The 18,794-nt window shown below is 43.2% G+C and overlaps 1 protein-coding gene across 12 annotated transcripts in view; it reads left to right on the top strand.

The window, feature by feature from the left end:
* Nucleotides 1-18,794, top strand: part of FBLN2 (fibulin 2) — a 266,919-nt gene that overhangs the window by 218,848 nt on the left and 29,277 nt on the right. For all 12 annotated transcript variants that reach the window (XM_061618173.1, XM_061618171.1, XM_061618163.1 and 9 more), the window contains 4 exons: nt 843-953; nt 1,426-1,527; nt 2,452-2,592; nt 17,148-17,282. In XM_061618173.1, coding sequence (XP_061474157.1) covers nt 843-953; nt 1,426-1,527; nt 2,452-2,592; nt 17,148-17,282 — 489 coding nt within the window. The remainder of the gene's footprint in view (nt 1-842; nt 954-1,425; nt 1,528-2,451; nt 2,593-17,147; nt 17,283-18,794) is intronic.

An 18,794-nucleotide genomic window follows, 5' to 3' on the forward strand; every position in this document is an offset into this window, starting at 1 on the left:
GTTACATTAGAGTTGGGGCGTGGGGGAAGTTGTTGACAGTTTCCAGACAAGGAAGCCTGAGGCAAGATACAGAGCTGATGGGCAATTATGCCCCTAATTTACATTTAATTAAAAACACAAACAGACCATCAGTAGAAAGAATGACAGCAGAATTAGGAATTACAGAAATAATTGTGCAATTTTTCCAATAGAAGATTAAAAAGTGGATCGGCTTTCAGGAAAACCAAAGGGGGGGGGATGGCAAATCATAAATGCTAGCCAATCTTTTAGAATGGATAACAGGACATAAAACTTCATCTCTATTGCACCCCCACCCCAAAAAGTCTAAGTTTCCATTTTGCCCATTGAGAAAATGGTAACTGGCAGTATAAGGCTGGTAACATTTGCTCTAGTGCACGTTCTGGGATTTTTTTTTTCCAATAAAGAAAGGTATGCAGACACGGGTACAGAAATATCTGCCCAGAATGGAAAAAGGTAGTGGAGAGGAGGCAAGGAGTGCCTGAAGGGCGGGACAAAAACAATAACAAAAAATGCCACACCACCCTGGATACATTCTTTCAAACTCCACCCACTGGTATAGATAGCAGGCGGTGGAATAACCAGGAATATTATGACTCATGAAGCAGAAATGTGTAGAAGCTTGTATGCTAAACACACAGAGAAAAAATGGATCTGAATGACCCATTTACGGTATCAGGTCCCTGTCAGGAAGCACCCTGTGTTTTCTTACAAGCCGCAAACAACATTTTATGTACAACATATTCCTATGGTCATTGACTTGTTGAGAAATATGAAGCAACATAACTAAAGGTTTTTTAATGCTTTTATGTAATATTGTATAGATTTTGAAGAAGATGGACAAAACATTGCCCTAGGGAACAGAGCTACCCTTGCACCAGAAGGCTTGAATATCCAGCCTGCAACTGTCAGTGTAGAGGAAGATAAGTGTAAAGGTATGTCTCAATAGGCATGGTAGAGACATGAGATGGTTTTTACAAGCCTGCAATGAATTCCAAAGCTGCTTTGGCTGTTTTGCTTTCAATACATGTCCACACATTACTTGCCTCCAGTATTAGCCTGAAGAGAGAGACAGTTAGAATCTCAGAAGGTAACATGCTGAGGTAATTTGAGGTTAGCTTGTGAATTCAAGGTTATTTCATACTCTCTATTTAGGGCTGTTTAGGCAACACAGCTGTACTTGGTAATTTCAAACTCACAGATGGGAATGAATGACACAGGTGTGTTTGCCTATAAGAGAAGGATTGTACATGGTGATTAAGGGTAGGAGAATAGATGGTTTGTTTTCACATTTTACATTTGGGTGCAATGACAGGGATTATAATTAGTGGAAGGAAGCCTTGGAACTTTAAAGGGATATTGCTTTGCATGGAATTTTCATGTATTTTGAAATAATGTGTTTCACAGATAATGGTCCCTGCAAGCACACATGTAATACTATGGAAGGGGTGATTGTGTGCTCTTGTTTACCTGGATTTGCTCTCATGTCAGACGGGGTTTCCTGTGAAGGTAAGTGTTAAGATTTACCTACTCAGTTTCATAAACTGAAATGTGTTTGGGCAGCTTCCCAGTGTCTCTCTGATTCTCTCTCTATCTATGCAAGAGCGGTCATGAGAACCACAGCTAACTTCAGATGGCACAGACAGTGATATCTTCGGCAGCTCAGATGCTTAGTTCATAGGTGCATTCTTGCCCATGACTGGGCTAGTGAAAACCCACAGTGTGAGGGCAGCTTTAAAAGGCTCTATGGTGGCTTCCTTTAAGCAGGAAGGTCTTGCTTAAGCAAGAGCATGCCACAGGAATTGCAGCATTTCCTCCATGCAGCCACAAACTATAAAGAGAGAGATTTTGATGGCATGGAGAAAATGTTCTGATTCCTGTGGCAAACTCAATGAGACACCAATCTGGGTGAGAGTCAATTAAAATCATTTAAAGACAGTCACATCTGGTACTCTTGGGAAAGGATGAGCACTGGGACTTTACCATTCAGTTTAAGATGTCAAAGTTAATATTGTGCAAAGCAACTTCACATGTGTATTTTGTGACTAGCCTCATAGTACAAGCAAATATGTTTTTGTCAAGAACATTCCTCACCCTGATGACAACTTCTTATCTTGCCCTATTTGCATGTCACTTAAAAGAATTAGTGCAGAACACCACTAATTCTAAAAAAGCTGAAGGAGAAGTTTGGAGAAGCAATCAATAGATTGGAAACAACAGTGCAAAGGGGCCTAGCTGAAGATCCAGAGCCCTCCACCTCTTGAATGAGTTCAGTGTTTTGGAAAGTCAGCGCAAGGAAATTGTACCATTGCAATTCAGGCTCATTGTTAATTATGTAGTTTCAACTGTGGAACAAATGCTATTTTATCTCAGGAGTAACTCTAACACAGTTTTATTTTCCCCTTCCCTTTTGGCTGCAATGTGTTGATAAAGACCTGGATGAGTGCCTTACAGGTGTTCACAGTTGCTCCAGAAGACAATTATGTGTGAACACACTGGGATCATTCTACTGTGTCAACCACAGTGTTATCTGTGCAGAGGGCTTTGTACTCAACATGCACAGAAAATGTGTGGGTAAGATGATAGGTGGCACCATAATTCTTTGTGCTACGCAGTGTGTTCAACTTCAAACCTTGTGTGCTATAATTCCTCTGCCTCTCTGTATTTTAAGTCCATGAAAATACATACCCTATTTTCAGGTCTGCTTTTAACACCGTCCGTTCTGTGTTATGTGGCTTTTGCTCTAGCAAGATCTTATTTGGCTCTAAATGTTCATAGTTATGGTGGCTTCATTCTGCTGGAAGAGATAATTAAAAATGTGTTGTACTAACACAACCATTTCATCACAGCTTTAGTTTTGCATATCAGCTTCATGTATTCATCTGCAGAAAGCAATGCAAGACTGTGCAACAAGGAAGGAGCATGGGGAGAGAATGTACCTAAAAAAAAAAGAATATAACTAACTGGTAATATTTGTATTAACATTTTGGTGGCTCTGCCACTGTCTTGTCAGGTTAATAGTCACAAAGTAAAACCTTGTTATAATATACGTGGCTTCAGATGGGCTAATGATATTAGAGACCTTATTCTGTGATATACTGTACGAACAAGTACTGTAAGTGTTCAGAATGGAGAGCTGATTTGGTGCATGGTGTTCATGTCAAATCTCTCTTGGATGGTGTTGGTGGAACAACGCTGTAAGCATATGTGTTCTTGTTATGCCATGGAAAATGGTTTCATGTTTCTTTTGGAGTCAAGACTTCCTTTTGGATACAGTTATGATATAGCACTTACTGTATCTATATATTTGCCTTGATTGCTGTAAGAGCAATCATGTTGATGAGTTGCATTCCAGGAAATGACAGATATGAAACATTGTTTCCAAACCCCAAACTATTCATACCAGCATAAGGCAACTGAGCAATCAGGGCTCGGTTAAGAGGAGAACATTAAAAGATGTCACCATCCTGACAAGTAGTTACCACATTTCCTACTCCATTTGCCTTTGGTAATTTACAAAAAACCCTAGAAGGGACTAGTGATGTCTGAACATACCTCTGCACAATAATAATTGGGATACCAACTTTGAGCATGGTTTGTGAATGTTTGGGGCTGGGGAGTTTCTTTCCCGTGGCAAGCTGAATGGAAAACCACTCTGGGAAAGAGTCACTTCTGTTACTCTTGGGAAAAGAAGTGCGCTGGGACTTTGCCATTTAGTTTAATATGACAAATATAATATTGTGCAAAGCACTGGCTCTCCTTTTTTTTGCTCATGCGGTTCTCACACTGCTGCTTCAGAATTGTAGTGAAGGAGCCAGGAGTGGAAGGTCATAAAATTTATTTAGTTAGTTTTACATTGAATGCCCAACTTTCCTCCAAGGATCTCAAGGTGGCATACATGGTTCTCCTCCCTCTCTGTTTTATCCTCACCACAACCCTATGAGATAGGTTAGGCTAAGAGACTGTGACTGGCTCAAGGTCACCCAGCAAGCTTCATGACACCTTGCCCCATGATTGGTTGCTGGCACAAGGCTTCTAGTTGTGCAGTTCTTGGGTTCGCTAGGGCAGTATCTGATTTTACAACAGCTACTTAATGGCTTCTTTGTTTCCCCTAAGAATGGCCCTGGACTGATGCTATGTAACGATGTAGTGCCATTCCCTGGTGTCTGATGTGTTCAGAGGCCTGAGACTCTTAGACATAAGAGCCTGGATTCAAATTTTGCATATTAGATTATCATGAATTAGCTGAAGGTTTATTTTAGAGGTCCTTCCTTTTAGAATTACATGCAGACTGGTGTTCTAATTCCCTTTTCCCTTGTCTTTCTGCTGTAAGCCCTGGGGTGGACTGGTCTATGTTTAGCTTGGGGCATTTTGGAATCCTGGTCTGGATCAAGGAATGGATATGCCAGAAGCATTAACTAATTACCATTTTTCAAAACAATGCATGAACCAAAACATAGGCATCCTTTCAAATCTGCATGTACCTGAATTCTGCAGTGCAGTTCTCCAGTCAGGTTATGTGTACAAAAATGCATACACTGGGGTAAAGTGTGTATATAAATGCATATATTAGTGAAAATAATGTACTAATGTCCAGCATGTTAGGGAAAATTGCACTGTAAAAAAGTGTATATTGGACAAAATTGCATACAAAAAGTGTATATTAGGAGAAATTTGCACTAAAATGCTGATTAACTTTCATGAGTTAACAAACTGATGTGGAAAGTGGAGAAGTAAACGTTAAAAGCAGAAAAATTAGAAACTGGAAAAAAATAGAAATATTCAGATCCACCCATCTTAATAGGAAGCCATGAAACTGCATGGCCAATAATGTTGACAAGGGACAGTGGTCCAATCCTGAGGAGTGGGGGCCCCACCAAACCTGTGGTAAACTGCTGTCCTTTTGACCACTTTGATAGCATCCTGAAAAGTCCACTGTAGCCCACATAGCTCCACTCCCAAGTTCCAAGCCTACATTTGAAAACAATAGTGACTGATCTCAAAATTTCTCAAAATGATTATTCTTTCACAAAGACACATGTATCTTCCAGTTAAATATGGCCTGTTCTATGCTGCAGCATCAACGGTTATAGATAAAACATTGCTTCAGACACATATTCCAACTGCCTGTGTTCCCTGTACTTTGCTGTACGTGTGGTACATGGAGTACATTTGCCATTGTTAACATTTTCTCGACTTTTGAAGGGAGCAGGGAAAACCACAGATATATGACGGTCTCTAAATTTATTGAGTTGCTGTCCTGATCCCACAATACAGCGATAAAGAATCCTTAGCCAGCTAAACTGCTTTCGTGTTCCATCCTGAACTATTTGGGAAAAAATGTAATGGATTTTGAACTTCAAGTCTGCAAATTATAAATTTGTAATAATTTATATTTCTTAATAACATCAATATGTGTACACATAGTAGTAAAGGAGCCATCTACTCTGCCTCCAAAATGGATCAGTTAAGAAGAATACTCTCACTTCAATTTCCTTGAGTTAAATAATGAAAGATTGAAATTCCAGATGCATTCATAAGTGGCTTTCTAGAATTCTCGATAGACAGACATGCTGAAAAAGCCACAATCTATTTATGCAGCATTGGGATACCTCTTCTGTGTCATTCCTTGAATAAGCACTGCATTGTTTTTAGTCCATCTTTATCACAGAGAAGAACTCACTGGCCTGGCTCAAACACATGGTAAGCTCCTCCCCAGAATTTTTTACTTCTGTGCCTTGGTTAGCAAGGAGAGAGCTTAACCACAAACTGGTTTCAAATGACACACTAAGCCAAACCTTGGTTTAGCTCAGCACAGCATGGGGCTAAAAAAGATGGGGGTGGGGGGAGCACAGTGGCTGAAGAGCTCCACTGGGTGAAAAAGTAAGAACATATGAAGAACCTGCTGGATCAGGCCAGTGGCCTCTCTAGTCCAACATCCTGTTCTCACAGTGGCCAACCAGAAGCAGGACCTGAGTGCAAGAACATTCTCCTGACTCCTACCATTGACATGGGGGTGAGGTGGCTAGTATTGCACTCATAGCTGCAGTTTCTTTTGGATATTCAGAATATGTGGTGAATAATAAATCTTATGAGTTACTCTAAGAGTGATGCCATCGTCAGAAGAAGGCAGAATGAATACTGAACCTGCACAATTTACAGTACTGACAAGATGGCATTACAAATTGTCTTCAGATGTTGTGCTGTTGTTGCAACTATGCTGTAACAGCCGCTAAACCATTATGCAGATATTAAATTAATGTGGTAGAGCTATGCTGAGGACAGTTCACCAATGATCTATCCTGTGGGTGTTCTAGCTCTTACAACAAACCAAAGCAGTGAATGTTGGAAGATATACTTTTAAAACAAAATATTGCAGTGTGGAGTGCTCTTGTGCAGAATTCCAGCTAGCGAGACAGATATGTCCTATTTCAGGATACTCCATTCCATCCCCCCTTCTATTATCCCTCCCCAGTTTTTCCATTTTTTACCCAACAGCCAGTCAACATTATTTGGCCACTGAGCATGCTCAGTCTTCATTTGACTATTTTGGGCTTTTCCCTGCCATAGGAGTTCCCCCCGCAAGCTGTTTTTGTACTTTTGCAAACCTTGGTTCCTCAAGCCTGTCGATGCTTCCTTCCTGTGCATGGATAGCAGGGCTGTGCACCAGATTCAGCTGAGGCCCAAGTCAAATTGGCACCTTTCAGACATTTTGGGGCCTCAGCCAAATTATGTTCTGACAACCATGGATCGCTACAGATGGATTGGATGACCCAGAGCAACTCGTGGTTGCCAGGGGGCAGGGCATCAAGCAGGAAGAAGAGGCAGCTACGGCTCCCCTTCCTGCTTCAGAGCTGCCACCACCACTGCTACCCCACCTCCGGAACACTATGGTGCTAGTTTGCAAATGAGTTTCTTACAGGAAACCCCTGTGCAAACCAGCATTGTGCCAATGATGCAGCATCTCAACCTTGTTTTCTGTGTTGGTCGGGATGACGGTGATCTTGGTGTGGAAGAACTTGCGGTGGTTCCATTGTCATGGACAGATCACTACCTGGTCGGGTTTAGACTCACTGGGACTCAGAGCCTCTGCAGGGGTGGGGGACCGATTAGAATGGTCCTTCCCAGGAGGCTGATGGATCCGGATGGTTTCCTGACGGCTGTTGGAGATTTTCCTGTCACCTTGGCAGGCGATCCTGTCGAAGCCCTGGTTGACCTCTGGAATAGAGAAATGGCCAGGGCAGTGGACACGATCACTCTATTATTATTTATTTTATTATTTATTAAATTTATATACCGCCCGACTAGCGATAGCTCTCTGGGCGGTGAACATAAAATAGTATAAAAATACAATGAATAACAAAATAATATTAAAATACAATCAACAATACAATAAACATTATTAAAATTAGATCAATGTAACTTAAAATGCTTCAGAGAATAGGAAGGTTTTGACCTGGCGCCGGAAGGAAAGCAGAGTCGGCGCCAGGCGTACTTCCTCAGGGAGACTGTTCCATAGTTCGGGGGCCACCACTGAGAAGGCCCTAGATCTTGTCATCACCCTCCGGGCCTCCCTGTGAGTTGGAACCCGGAGGAGGGCCTTCGTAGCAGAACGTAGTGCACGGGCCGGTTCATATCGGAAGAGGCGTTCCGCAAGGTATCGTGGTCCCGCACCGTATAAGGCTTTATAGGTTAATACCAACACTTTGAATCTAGCCCGGAAACATATTGGCAACCAGTGCAAGCTGGCCAGAACAGGTGTTATATGCTCGGACCGCTTGGTCCTTGTCAGCAATCTGGCCGCCGCATTTTGCACTAGTTGTAGCTTCCGAACTGTCTTCAAAGGTAGCCCTATGTAAAGCGCATTACAGTAATCCAAACTCTGGAGCGTCCCCTCTTTCAGAGGGGAGCCAAACCGGCCCCATGGTTTTCCAAGGAGCTGGTGGTGATGAAGCGTGTCAGACGGGGACTAGAGCGACATTGGCGGAAGACTCGGAGCGAAGCTGATCGATCTTGGGCTAGAGCCTATTTAAAGGCCTACTCCGAGGCAGTACGGGCTAAGAAGAAATCTTTCTTCTCGGCCTCCATTGCGTCTGCTGGGAGCCGTCCAGCGGAACTGTTTCGAGTGGTTAGGGGGCTTTTAAGTTCCAGCCCCTGTGAGGGTAATTCTGACCACTCAGCAGACCGCTGTCAAGAATTTGCACGGCACTTTGCGGACAAAGTCGCTCAGATTTGCTCTGACTTGGACGCTAAAATTGATACAGTCTCTGAGGATGTAACTTTGGCACCTGTTTGTCCAATTAAAATGGATTCTTTTCAATTTGTTTTGCCCGAGGATGTGGACAAGATCCTTGGAGTGGCGCGTGCCACCAATGTGTACTGGACCCTTGCCCTTCCTGGCTCATTAGAAGTACCAGAGGGGGACTGGTCGATTGGGTCAGGGGAGTAGTTAATGCCTCTCTACAACAAGGCAGAATTCCATCATGCTTAAAGGAGGCAGTTATAAGACCACTGCTGAAAAAGCCCTCCCTGGATCCCTCTTTACTAGGTAACTACCGGCCAGTCTCCAATATTCCATTTTTAAGCAAGATAATAGAGCGTGTGGTGGTCGCCCAACTCCAGAGATTCCTGGATGATACGGATTATCTGGATCCATTTCAATCTGGTTTCAGGCCTGGCTATGGGACAGAGACAGCTTTGGTCACCTTGGTGGATGACCTACGCAGAGAACTGGACAGGGGGAGTGTGACTCTGCTGGTTCTACTGGACCTCTCAGCAGCTTTCGATACCATCGATCATGGTATCCTTCTGGGCCGCCTTGCTGAGATGGGACTTGGGGGCACTGTGTTACAGTGGCTCCAGTCCTTCCTGGAGGACCGAACCCAGAAGGTGGTACTGGGGGACTCCTGCTCGACCCCCTGGCCATTGACCTGTGGGGTCCCTCAGGGTTCAGTTTTGTCCCCCATGTTATTTAACATCTACATGAAACCGCTGGGAGAGGTTGTCCGGGGTTTTGGTGTTCGGTGCCATCAGTATGCTGATGACACTCAACTCTATTTCTCTTTTCCACCTGAAGCCAAGGAAGCCGTACAGGTCCTAAACCAGTGTCTGGCATCAGTGATGGACTGGATGAGGGCAAACAAGTTGAGATTAAATCCTGACAAAACAGAGGTACTCCTGGTCAGTCGGAGGGCAGATCAGGGAATAGGGATTCAACCGGTGCTGGATGGGGTCGCACTCCCCCTGAAGTCTCAGGTTCGCAGTTTGGGTGTACTCCTGGACTCAGCTTTGAATTTGGAGGCCCAGATTGCTGCTGTATCCAGGAGTACATTTGCCTAATTAAAACTGGTGCACCAGCTGCGCCCGTTCCTGGAGCTGCCTGATCTGACTAGGGTGATGCATGCCTTGGTTACATCCCGCTTAGACTACTGCAACGCGCTCTACATGGGGCTGCCTTTGAAGACTGTTCGGAAACTTAAATTGGTACAAAGAGCTGCAGCCAGAGTGCTAACCGGGGCTGGTTACAGGGACCATACAACTCCCTGTTACAACAGCTCCACTGGCTGCCAATTTGTTTCCGGTCACAATTCAAAGTGCTGGTTTTGACCTACAAAGCCCTATACGGCTCAGGTCCAGGCTATTTGACAGATTGTATCTCCCTACATGAACCTGTCTGGGATTTGAGATCTTCAGGTGAGGCCCTTCTTGTGTTCCCCACACCTTCGCAAGCACATATGACGCGGACACGAGATAGGGCTTTTTCGGTGGCCGCCCCTAGGCTGTGGAACTCTCTTCTGAGTGAGGTGTGATCAGCTCCCTCCTTGCTGTCTTTCCGGCGACAAGTAAAGACTGTTTTATTTTAACGGGCATTTGGGATAGAGAATGACCAGGATTAAGTGTCATAGGTTTGGTGACTACATTATATGATTTTATTATTTTAAATTGTCCGCTGTTTTTAACCTATATTTTATGGTTTTAATTTTTCTCATAGTTTAATTATTTTTAATAGTATATTTCTGTATGTTTTAATTGGTGTTATTTTTAGTTGTAAGCCGCTCTGAGTCCTATTGGAAAAAGGGCGGGGTAGAAATAAAGTTTATTATTATTATTATTATCTTGCATCCTGCAGGAAAGCCCCATGTGAACCAGCAATCCTGTGCAAAATTGACCTTACTCTCAGTTTGGGGGGAAGGAGATGTCTACTTCCCACTCATCATCCCAGCATATGTCTAATTGGGGTTTTAAAACATAAGAACATAAGAACATAAGAAGAGCCTGCTGGATCAGGCCAGTGGTCCATCTAGTCCAGCATCCTGTTCTCACAGTGGCCAACCAGGTGCCTGGGGGAAGCCCGCAAGCAAAAAAACCCCTAATTAAACATTAGCCCTGCCCCCAAACTTATTCAAGAGTACATCTGAGGTGGGGTGGATGGCCCCCTGGATCAACTCAGGGGCGGCCAGGCTGATCCCTCCCACATGGGAGCCACGGGACAAATAGGGGTCTGCACAGCCCTAATGGATGGTGTCATTGATGGTTTGACTACATAAGGATAAACATTCACCCCCGAACTTCAGAAATGGATAGGAATGGCAGGAAATTTGATTCATTTTGCATTTAAAAGCAAGTCTACCCAATCCACACTTTCTCAAACAATACACAAACCAAAACACAGCCATCCTTCAAAATTCGCACTTCTCTGAATTTTGCAGTGCAGTTCTCTAGAAAAGGTATATGTACACAAATGCATATACTTGGATAAAATTTGCATTAAAATGCATATATTAGTGAAAATAACATAAAAAATACATTATAGGGAAATTTGTTTGCAAAATTTATTTTATTTATTTATTTAAAATATTTCTATCCCGCCCTTCTACCCTATAATAGGGCACTCGGGGCGGCTTACAAAAATAAAATCTGTCCTTATAGATCTGTCAGAGCCTATAGTGAATCCTTGGAAATCGCCAAACTTTACAAGTCAAGTATGAGGTCCATTCCTTCCCATGGTTGTCTATAACACAATATTAGTATAAAACCTTCATGAGCACATGCCACACAAAACAGAGGATCAGGCTACTAGTGAGACCTGAAGAACATGAGAATGCTCTTGTTTGAGCCATCTGGCATAATGTTCAGTCTCTAGCAGTACCTGTGAAAGCTCAACAGCAAGACATTAGTGATATCTGTTCTCTCTTCTTTACCGGTAGAAAGTTTGGCAGTCAATCAGAGGAACAAGGCTTCTGAGGATGATGGATGCATGCAGGACCAGGTTCAGAGTATGCTCCTTTCTTTTGTATCCAGTTCTGGTTTGAGCCCCCACCCAGGGAAAACCTTGTGCCCCAGTTTGGACGTCTGAGTAGCAATATCTCCCACACATGCACATGCACACGCCAGGGATATGGCCAAACAACAACATTCATTCAAGTTAACAACCAATAGCACTGTCAACAAAAGACTGCTAAGCTAAACAAAAGCACACAAGTATCTCCCAAGTTCAAACCTTTCCACCTGCTTTCAAGCTCTAGATGTTCTAAAGAAAGCCTATGTCCTTTGGCCATACTCATGGTTCGTGTCAAGGGTGCAGCCAGTGAGGTGGTGTTCCTTGCATGCTCTATAAAGGTTCACAAATTTGAGGGTGTTGCAGCATAAACTTTCCACCAGGTGGCAGTAGAAAATTTAGGCTTCCTGCAAATATTTCAGCCAACTGGTGACAGCAGCAAATTGGTATTTCAACCAACAGATGACAGCAAAGAGGCTCCTGTAGATTCTTTTGGTCTCTGCAGTTATAGCCAATAGGAAATGCAAGCAAAATCCTAGCTAATAGTGTGGCTCACAAACTTACCATCCTAGTAGTGCTTTCAGGTAGGAATAATTAGTCCACTTACTAGTGACTTCAGCCAATAGGAGTTGCAACTTCTGTTTTAAGCATTCACCTTAGCAATAGCTCAACTTATAGACCTAGTTGCAACCAGGTCTGTTTTTCTCCCCAGTTCTACACTTTCCTTTGATCCTTAACTGCTGATCAATTTCATTAGTCAACTTCAAGTTTTTGTGCTGTTGATGTATATGTGAGAGATGGCAGCTTTCCTGTGTTCCTGGATGGGAACTGTGCACTCAGTCATCAGCAACTAAGGAATGGGAACATATTTGGAAAGTCCACTCTTTGAACAGAACATGAGAGGACTCATTAATGCTGTTGCATGTTGTAAACAAACAGCAGCCGCTGCTAAGCATTTTGGGATAACTATGATGATATTTCAAGGAGCTTTTTATCCCATATACTTTAGGAATGTAAGAGATTTGCTGTGCATATCTACTGAGAAGCAGGGCCGGCCCCAGGCATGCTGGGGCCCTTGGGCATCAGCTTGCCCTGGTGTGTGCACATATGCGGGCGTGCACACACATGGGCATGCATGCCCCCTACGCCTCCCCACCTACCTGTCTCCGCTTTCCCTTCCTCTGGAGCTACAGGGGCCCCTGAAGAGCCTCTCCACTCCCCTTCCATGATCCGCAGCAACAGCCACGTATCGCAGGGCAGGAGCTTCTGTCTGCCCACCATTCCCTCGCCCCACCTACCTGTCTCCTGTCTTTTAGCATTGCCATTAACCAAGATGGCGGCCATGGTCTCCCTAAGGGGATGAAGCCTCTGTCGCCATCTTGGTTGATGATACGCATGCATCTCTGCCATCAACCAAGATGGTGACAGGGGCTTCTACACCTTAGGGAAACCTTGGCCGCCATCTTTATTAATGCCAATGCTAAAAGGCAGGAGACAGGGAGGTGAGGCGAGGGAATGGTGGCCAGGAGCTGTTGCTGTGGATCACAGAAGGGGAGAGGAGAGTTCCCTCAGGGGCCCCTGTAGCTCCAGGGGCCCTTGGGCCAGTGCCCCACCTGGCCGCCCTTTAGATATGGCCCTGCTCAGAAGTAAACCCCACTGAATTTTATTGGGCTTACTCCCAGGTAAGTAGGTTTTGGATTGCAGCCTTGATGTTCTGAGATATGCTAACTTGGAAGTAAGCCTCATTGAGTAAACATTCATAAGACTGGGCCATGAGTTAACTTTTCTGTGAATATTTCCTTAGACTCAAGGTGTTTAATTTTTGTTGGCATTCATCAAATTTCATGTTTTCACATTACAAATAAGAAGATATTGAAAATATTTGTTTCACGGTGTGATTCAGTTTGTTTCCAGACAGGTCAGTATTTCCCAAATAAAATATACTACATTTTCTTCTCTCATCTAAGTCTTCACATTCAACCGAAATCAATCAACATGCAAGTCAAACCTGTGATATTTCTTTCACTTGTATATATTCCAGGGAGAGAGCTATTTATACATCTTGGAGGTGATGAAAAATAATTGGAGTCTTCTCTGTTTCATATTTCCATATCATTCTTGCTTTAATTAAATGATCAAGGGCACTTAGGAATTCCAATTAGATTATGTTTGCTTCCATCTCTGACAGCTTTTTGAGAACCATAGAGTCATAGAGTCATAGAATTGAAGGGGCTGTTGTAGACCATCAACCAACTTCCTGCTTCATGCAGAAAATGCAAAACTAGAGCACCCCCCCCCAACATATGGCTGTCCAGCCTCTGCTTGAAGTGAGATAGTCCAATGCACTCTAGGCAATTGGTTGCATTATTGAACAGCTCTCACTATTAAGCTCTTCCTTGTGTTTAGCTAAAATCTACCCTCCTGTGCCATAAGGGGTCCTCTGGGAATTTGGAGCACAGCATCACCAGTGTGTGGGTAACACTCAGATCTATCTGTTCTTCCTGTCTGAATCTGAGGAGGCTGCACAATTGTGGGCCAGTATCTGGATGCAGTGATGGCCAAATGAGGGCCAATAAAGTAAAGCTAAGATGGCAGCACTGTTTGTAGGTAAATCATTGAGGCTACAATGCAATACACCCTTACCTAGGAGTAAGTTCCATTGAACCCAATGGAGTTTACTCTGAGTAGACAGGTATTGGACTGCAATGTAAGTCTATTAGATCTAACAGTCTTTGCCCTCTTCTGTGTAAAAGTTCTTCACGTATTTGAAGGGTGCTGTCTTGTTCCCCCTCAGTCTTCTCTTCATCAGTCTAAGCATACATAGTACTTTCAGACTTTTCTCATAGGGCTTATTTCCCATGCCACTGATCAACCTCATTGTCCTTATTCTGAGAAACCTATGCTGATTCTGACTCCTTTATCATCTGTTTTAGTATCTTCTCTGGTACCAAAGTCAGACTGACCAGTCATTCATTTCCCAGATCCCCCTTTCCCCTCATTTGAAGATCAGGAGAACATGTGCCTTTCTCCTTTCCTGTGGCATCTCACCTTCTCCAGGATCTCTCAAATGTGATAGACAGAAGTTCTTATCCTAGGATGCAGTTCATCTCTCCTTGCTGATAGAAGCTTCTTGTTCTCTCAATAGCTTATCTTGATTTCTATATTTATTTATTATTTTATTTATTACATTTATTAATCGCCTATCTGGCTGGCCATCAGCCACTCTAGGTGATGTACAAAACAAAAACGATACAGAAATGAAACAAAAATGGTACAGAATCTAAAAAACTAAACAATAAAATAATACCTAACCAGCATTTAACAATAACATAATACAACCAAACAAAACAATAAGAACAAGGAATCTTCCATGATTCTTCTTCCATGATCTGCCTCAGGCAGCCCCTCTTCTTTATATACCTGGAGCAGGGAAGACACAGGATGGCAGAGTTGTGGAGTAATTGGAGCAAGTGGCCACAGCTGCAACAGCAGACAGAGTCCCACAAACACAGCATTCATCCACACGCACAGTATATCCAGATCTACTGGTGTTTTGGGAATATTGAGAAGAATTCTTATTTAACCTACACTGTTTCTGTCCCATTGAAAGATTTTTCCCCTTGGTTGGTCAGTCATAGGATTGTTACACCTTTCTTGCTCCCTCTCTGGTTTAATTTATTATATTATTGGGGAAGGCTCAGTGGTGGAGCATGTGCATTGCATGCAGAAGGTCCCAGGTTCAATCCCTGGCATCACCAGGTAGGAATGGGAATGTCCGCTGCCTGGAATCCTGAAGAGCGGTAGCCAGTCAGTATAGACATTATTGAACTAGATGAACCAATGGTTTGGCTTGGTATAAGGCAGCTTTCTATCCTTCTGTTATAATGACTGGCAGTCTGGTTCATTCCATGGCATACCCAATAGGATTTATACTCCTTTTCTGCCTTTGCCATTTCCCCCCCCCAAAAAAGGTCTACTGGTTTATTTTTGAGATGCATTGTCTGGTTGAGGATTTATTTATTTCAAGGTGTATTTTATCTGAACAGATTGATTCCCACCCATGCCCACCAACCCTAGGGGTAACAGGAGCCCTGCTGGGTAGGTGACATTTTCCCCATGCCAGTCTTTCCTGGGGGGCCATGATCTTTTTCTCATCACCCTAATGCTCCCCTTTCCTATTGTATCTACACCACAATGGTCTTCCCTTTTGTTAGAACCATTGTAGCTATCATTCTGAAATTTGACAGGCCTCATCCCCTTAGAAGGGGTAATCATGCCTGCAAATTGTGTCCAACCTGGACAGGACATGAAAAAATACAGACTTTTCTTTGTTAAAAAATATAAAATTTCAAAGGAGCCTTGCATGAAAATTCCTGGATGTATCTGCCATATTTTGTAGGCTTAATCCACTCTGGAGGGCTCCTGTGCCTCTAAATTTCATCCAGTTTGGCCGCAAAGGGGAAAAGTTATAGCCATTTTAAAGTTAGCCCATTATAGCGAATGGGGAACATAGACCTTCATTTTATACAGAGCGGCTCAGGATTACAGATCAAAGTGGAGAGGGCACAGAATGATTCAGAAACAGAACAGATTTTTTTCTTAAAAAACAGAACCACAGGTACAAGGTGAATCTTGGGACCTGCACACAGCCTTAGTGAATACTGCCTTGTATAAGAGCTGATGAATTAGTCTGTATGTAACTGATTCAGGATTTGGATATGTTTGGAACTTCTGGACTGGCTCACAAAACAGGGGAGGGGATTTCAGTCTGCCACAGTCTCTTGCTGTCCATGCCCCTGTCCTGCCACCTTTACTCAGAGCTTGGAAAAGTTTCTTTTTTGAACTACAGCTCCCATCAGCCCAATCCAGTGGCCATGCTGGCTGGGGCTGATGGGAGCTGTAGTTTTAAAAAAGTAACTTTTCCAAGCTCTGCCTTTACTATATCCAGTAGTGCAAGTGTTATAGTGCTGTGCTGCTCAGCTGACTGCTGCACACCAGGATGGAGAATGGGAGGGACAAGGTGGTGGCCAAGTCAGCACAGTGCAAACACACCAGAAGAGCTAATTCAGTGTTCTTGGGAGAGCATTTGCTCCACCCCAGCCTTGGTACTGCCTCGCCCTTTCTGTTGTCGGTCCTGGTATGCAACTGCTACTCAGCCAGAAGGAGGTCAGGTGAACACCACAGCCCCACCACACTGTCCACTGCCGACTATATCAGTGTTATTGTTACCATTGAATTGGAAATGGCAATGATCAGCCTCTACATTAAACCCCAGAGCCTCCAAGGCCCAATTCTCAACTTAGGCCCTCTTCGCAGCCCCACTTCCAACTCCTAGTGAGTAGCATGAGTTATCCTTACTTCAGAGCTGGTGAAGAGTTCTGTATTTCTGTGTGCCTCTTGCTCTTAGTTGCTTTGTCAATCCATTCATGTATGTCCTTTGTGCCCTGTTGCACCCAAGTGGCTGAAATTCCCCGAAAATGTTTAATGAACATGACATGTAAATTATATCTCCTGTTTTAACTGGGGTCATTCTGTGCATGAAAAGCAACGCTTCCTATCAAAGCTTTCCTAACTTCTGTGTCTAATCCATTCTTTCCACTGTGACCTTGATGAATGCATTATTCAGGGCAAAATCAAAAGAAGAAAAATGTCTCGTATAAAACCTATAAAATGAAAGTGATTTAAAGGTCCTGTACCTTGGCAGAAAACTTTGGAAATAGCACCATGTAAACCTTTCATTTTGGACAAAATAACTTCTAAATCTTTGAGTTTTGTTGTTGTTTCCTTTAGTGAACTTAAAAGAGGTAAGTCCTTTGGTGTGTGTTATGCTGACATCTGTTTCCTCTTATAGATATTAATGAATGTGTAACAGACACTCATACCTGTAAGAGAGGGGAACACTGTGTGAACACAATTGGATCATTTGCATGTCTTCAGCAACTAAACTGTGAATCAGGTTATGAACTGAAGGATGGTGAATGTGTAGGTAAGCCCAGAAGTTTACCTATCATAGTATATATACAAAAGCATAATTTAATGGATTTTTTTAATAACTAAAAACAGTAAACAACATAATAAGCTAGCCTTCCAAAAGAATCTAGGGGTGCAAACAATAATGCATATACTATTTCAGAAATGTAAAAAACCTCCTGGGAGAAATAGCTATACCACTTACGTTAATTAGTCCAAATCTTTGATACACCATGCTGGGGGATGGTGGTGGATGTGGCTGAGGTCTCCATCTACCCAGCCCAGAAAAGCTGCACTGGGCTGTGCCCACAGCATCACTCTGCCAGCCCAGAGTTCTCTGTTCTGTCCGCTGAAAATGCAGGGCATTCTAGGGGCAGGGAGGGGCCGAGCCAACCTGGGATCCACTAGATTCTGAGCTGGCCTCATTGCTGTCATTTGATGACATTTGATCCAATCCAGTCCCACTTGCTATGCCAGCTCTGATTCTCCTACTGATGCCTTTATGTGGAAGAAATCCAAATACCTGGGAATGATTCACTTCCTTGATAAGTTTAAACTCTTCAGGAAAAGGGAATGCTTTTTTCCTTTTCATGCTGTGGACTACATAGGTTACTCTTCTCATACACAGAATTGACGCATGGAGGGGAGTAGGATCATGCTGAGTGGCCCATCCCACCCTCTGCATAACTGCAGCTGGTAAAAAATAAGCAAGTCCCACTCTCCTTCCAACATGCACAGGTAGAACTGTGCATGCATTGTGCCTACACTCACCATGGGGACCCTATATGACCATAGTTCCCAATGACACGTACAGGCCTTAAACATCTACAACTGTACACCTGTTCTTGTGTTCCACTCTGGGCTAGAGCAGGGCCATCAGTTGCACACAGGTTGGTTGTGGAGCCAGCAAGTTCAGTCCCTCTTCTCTCCACATGTTGTTTGAACACATGGAAGAGAGTGTGATAAGGAACCCTCGAGCAAATTTTCCGACTTGAATAGCTTACAGACATTTATCAAACTGTACATTCTCCAATTTCATTTTGTTTCTTCTTTACCAACAACGAATGCTTATGGATTTAGAGATGTTGGGATGGGGTGAAGGTATTGATTTTAGCAAATTAAAATGGTTGCCTTTAAGTTCTTCAATGAGAATATTTTCAAGCATCTCTCAAAGACAGAAGTAAAATTTGGTTAACATTCAAGAAGTCATTTTTAAAAAAATGTTTTGGACACTCTTTTGACAGAGATATGGCAAGATCTGTGGGCACATGATTGAGCAGATCTAAGGCATTTTTAAGTAATATTTGTGTGTCCAAATGGACACCCAGTCTTAGCTTTTGGACACCCAGTGGACACAAATGGACACCAAATTTAATAAATGAACCAAGAACACAAATTCAGATTGGATTCTAAATAGATGTTGGGGTTGGGGGCGAGGGGAAGAGAGAACCGGATTTGCAGAAAGGTAAGGCATTGCTCTTTTACTACGAAGTATAAAAATGAAATAACAAATCTTCTCTTTTCCATC

Source organism: Rhineura floridana, chromosome 3, assembly GCF_030035675.1.
Source record: "Rhineura floridana isolate rRhiFlo1 chromosome 3, rRhiFlo1.hap2, whole genome shotgun sequence".
In the NCBI taxonomy this organism is placed as follows: Eukaryota; Metazoa; Chordata; class Lepidosauria; order Squamata; family Rhineuridae; genus Rhineura; species Rhineura floridana.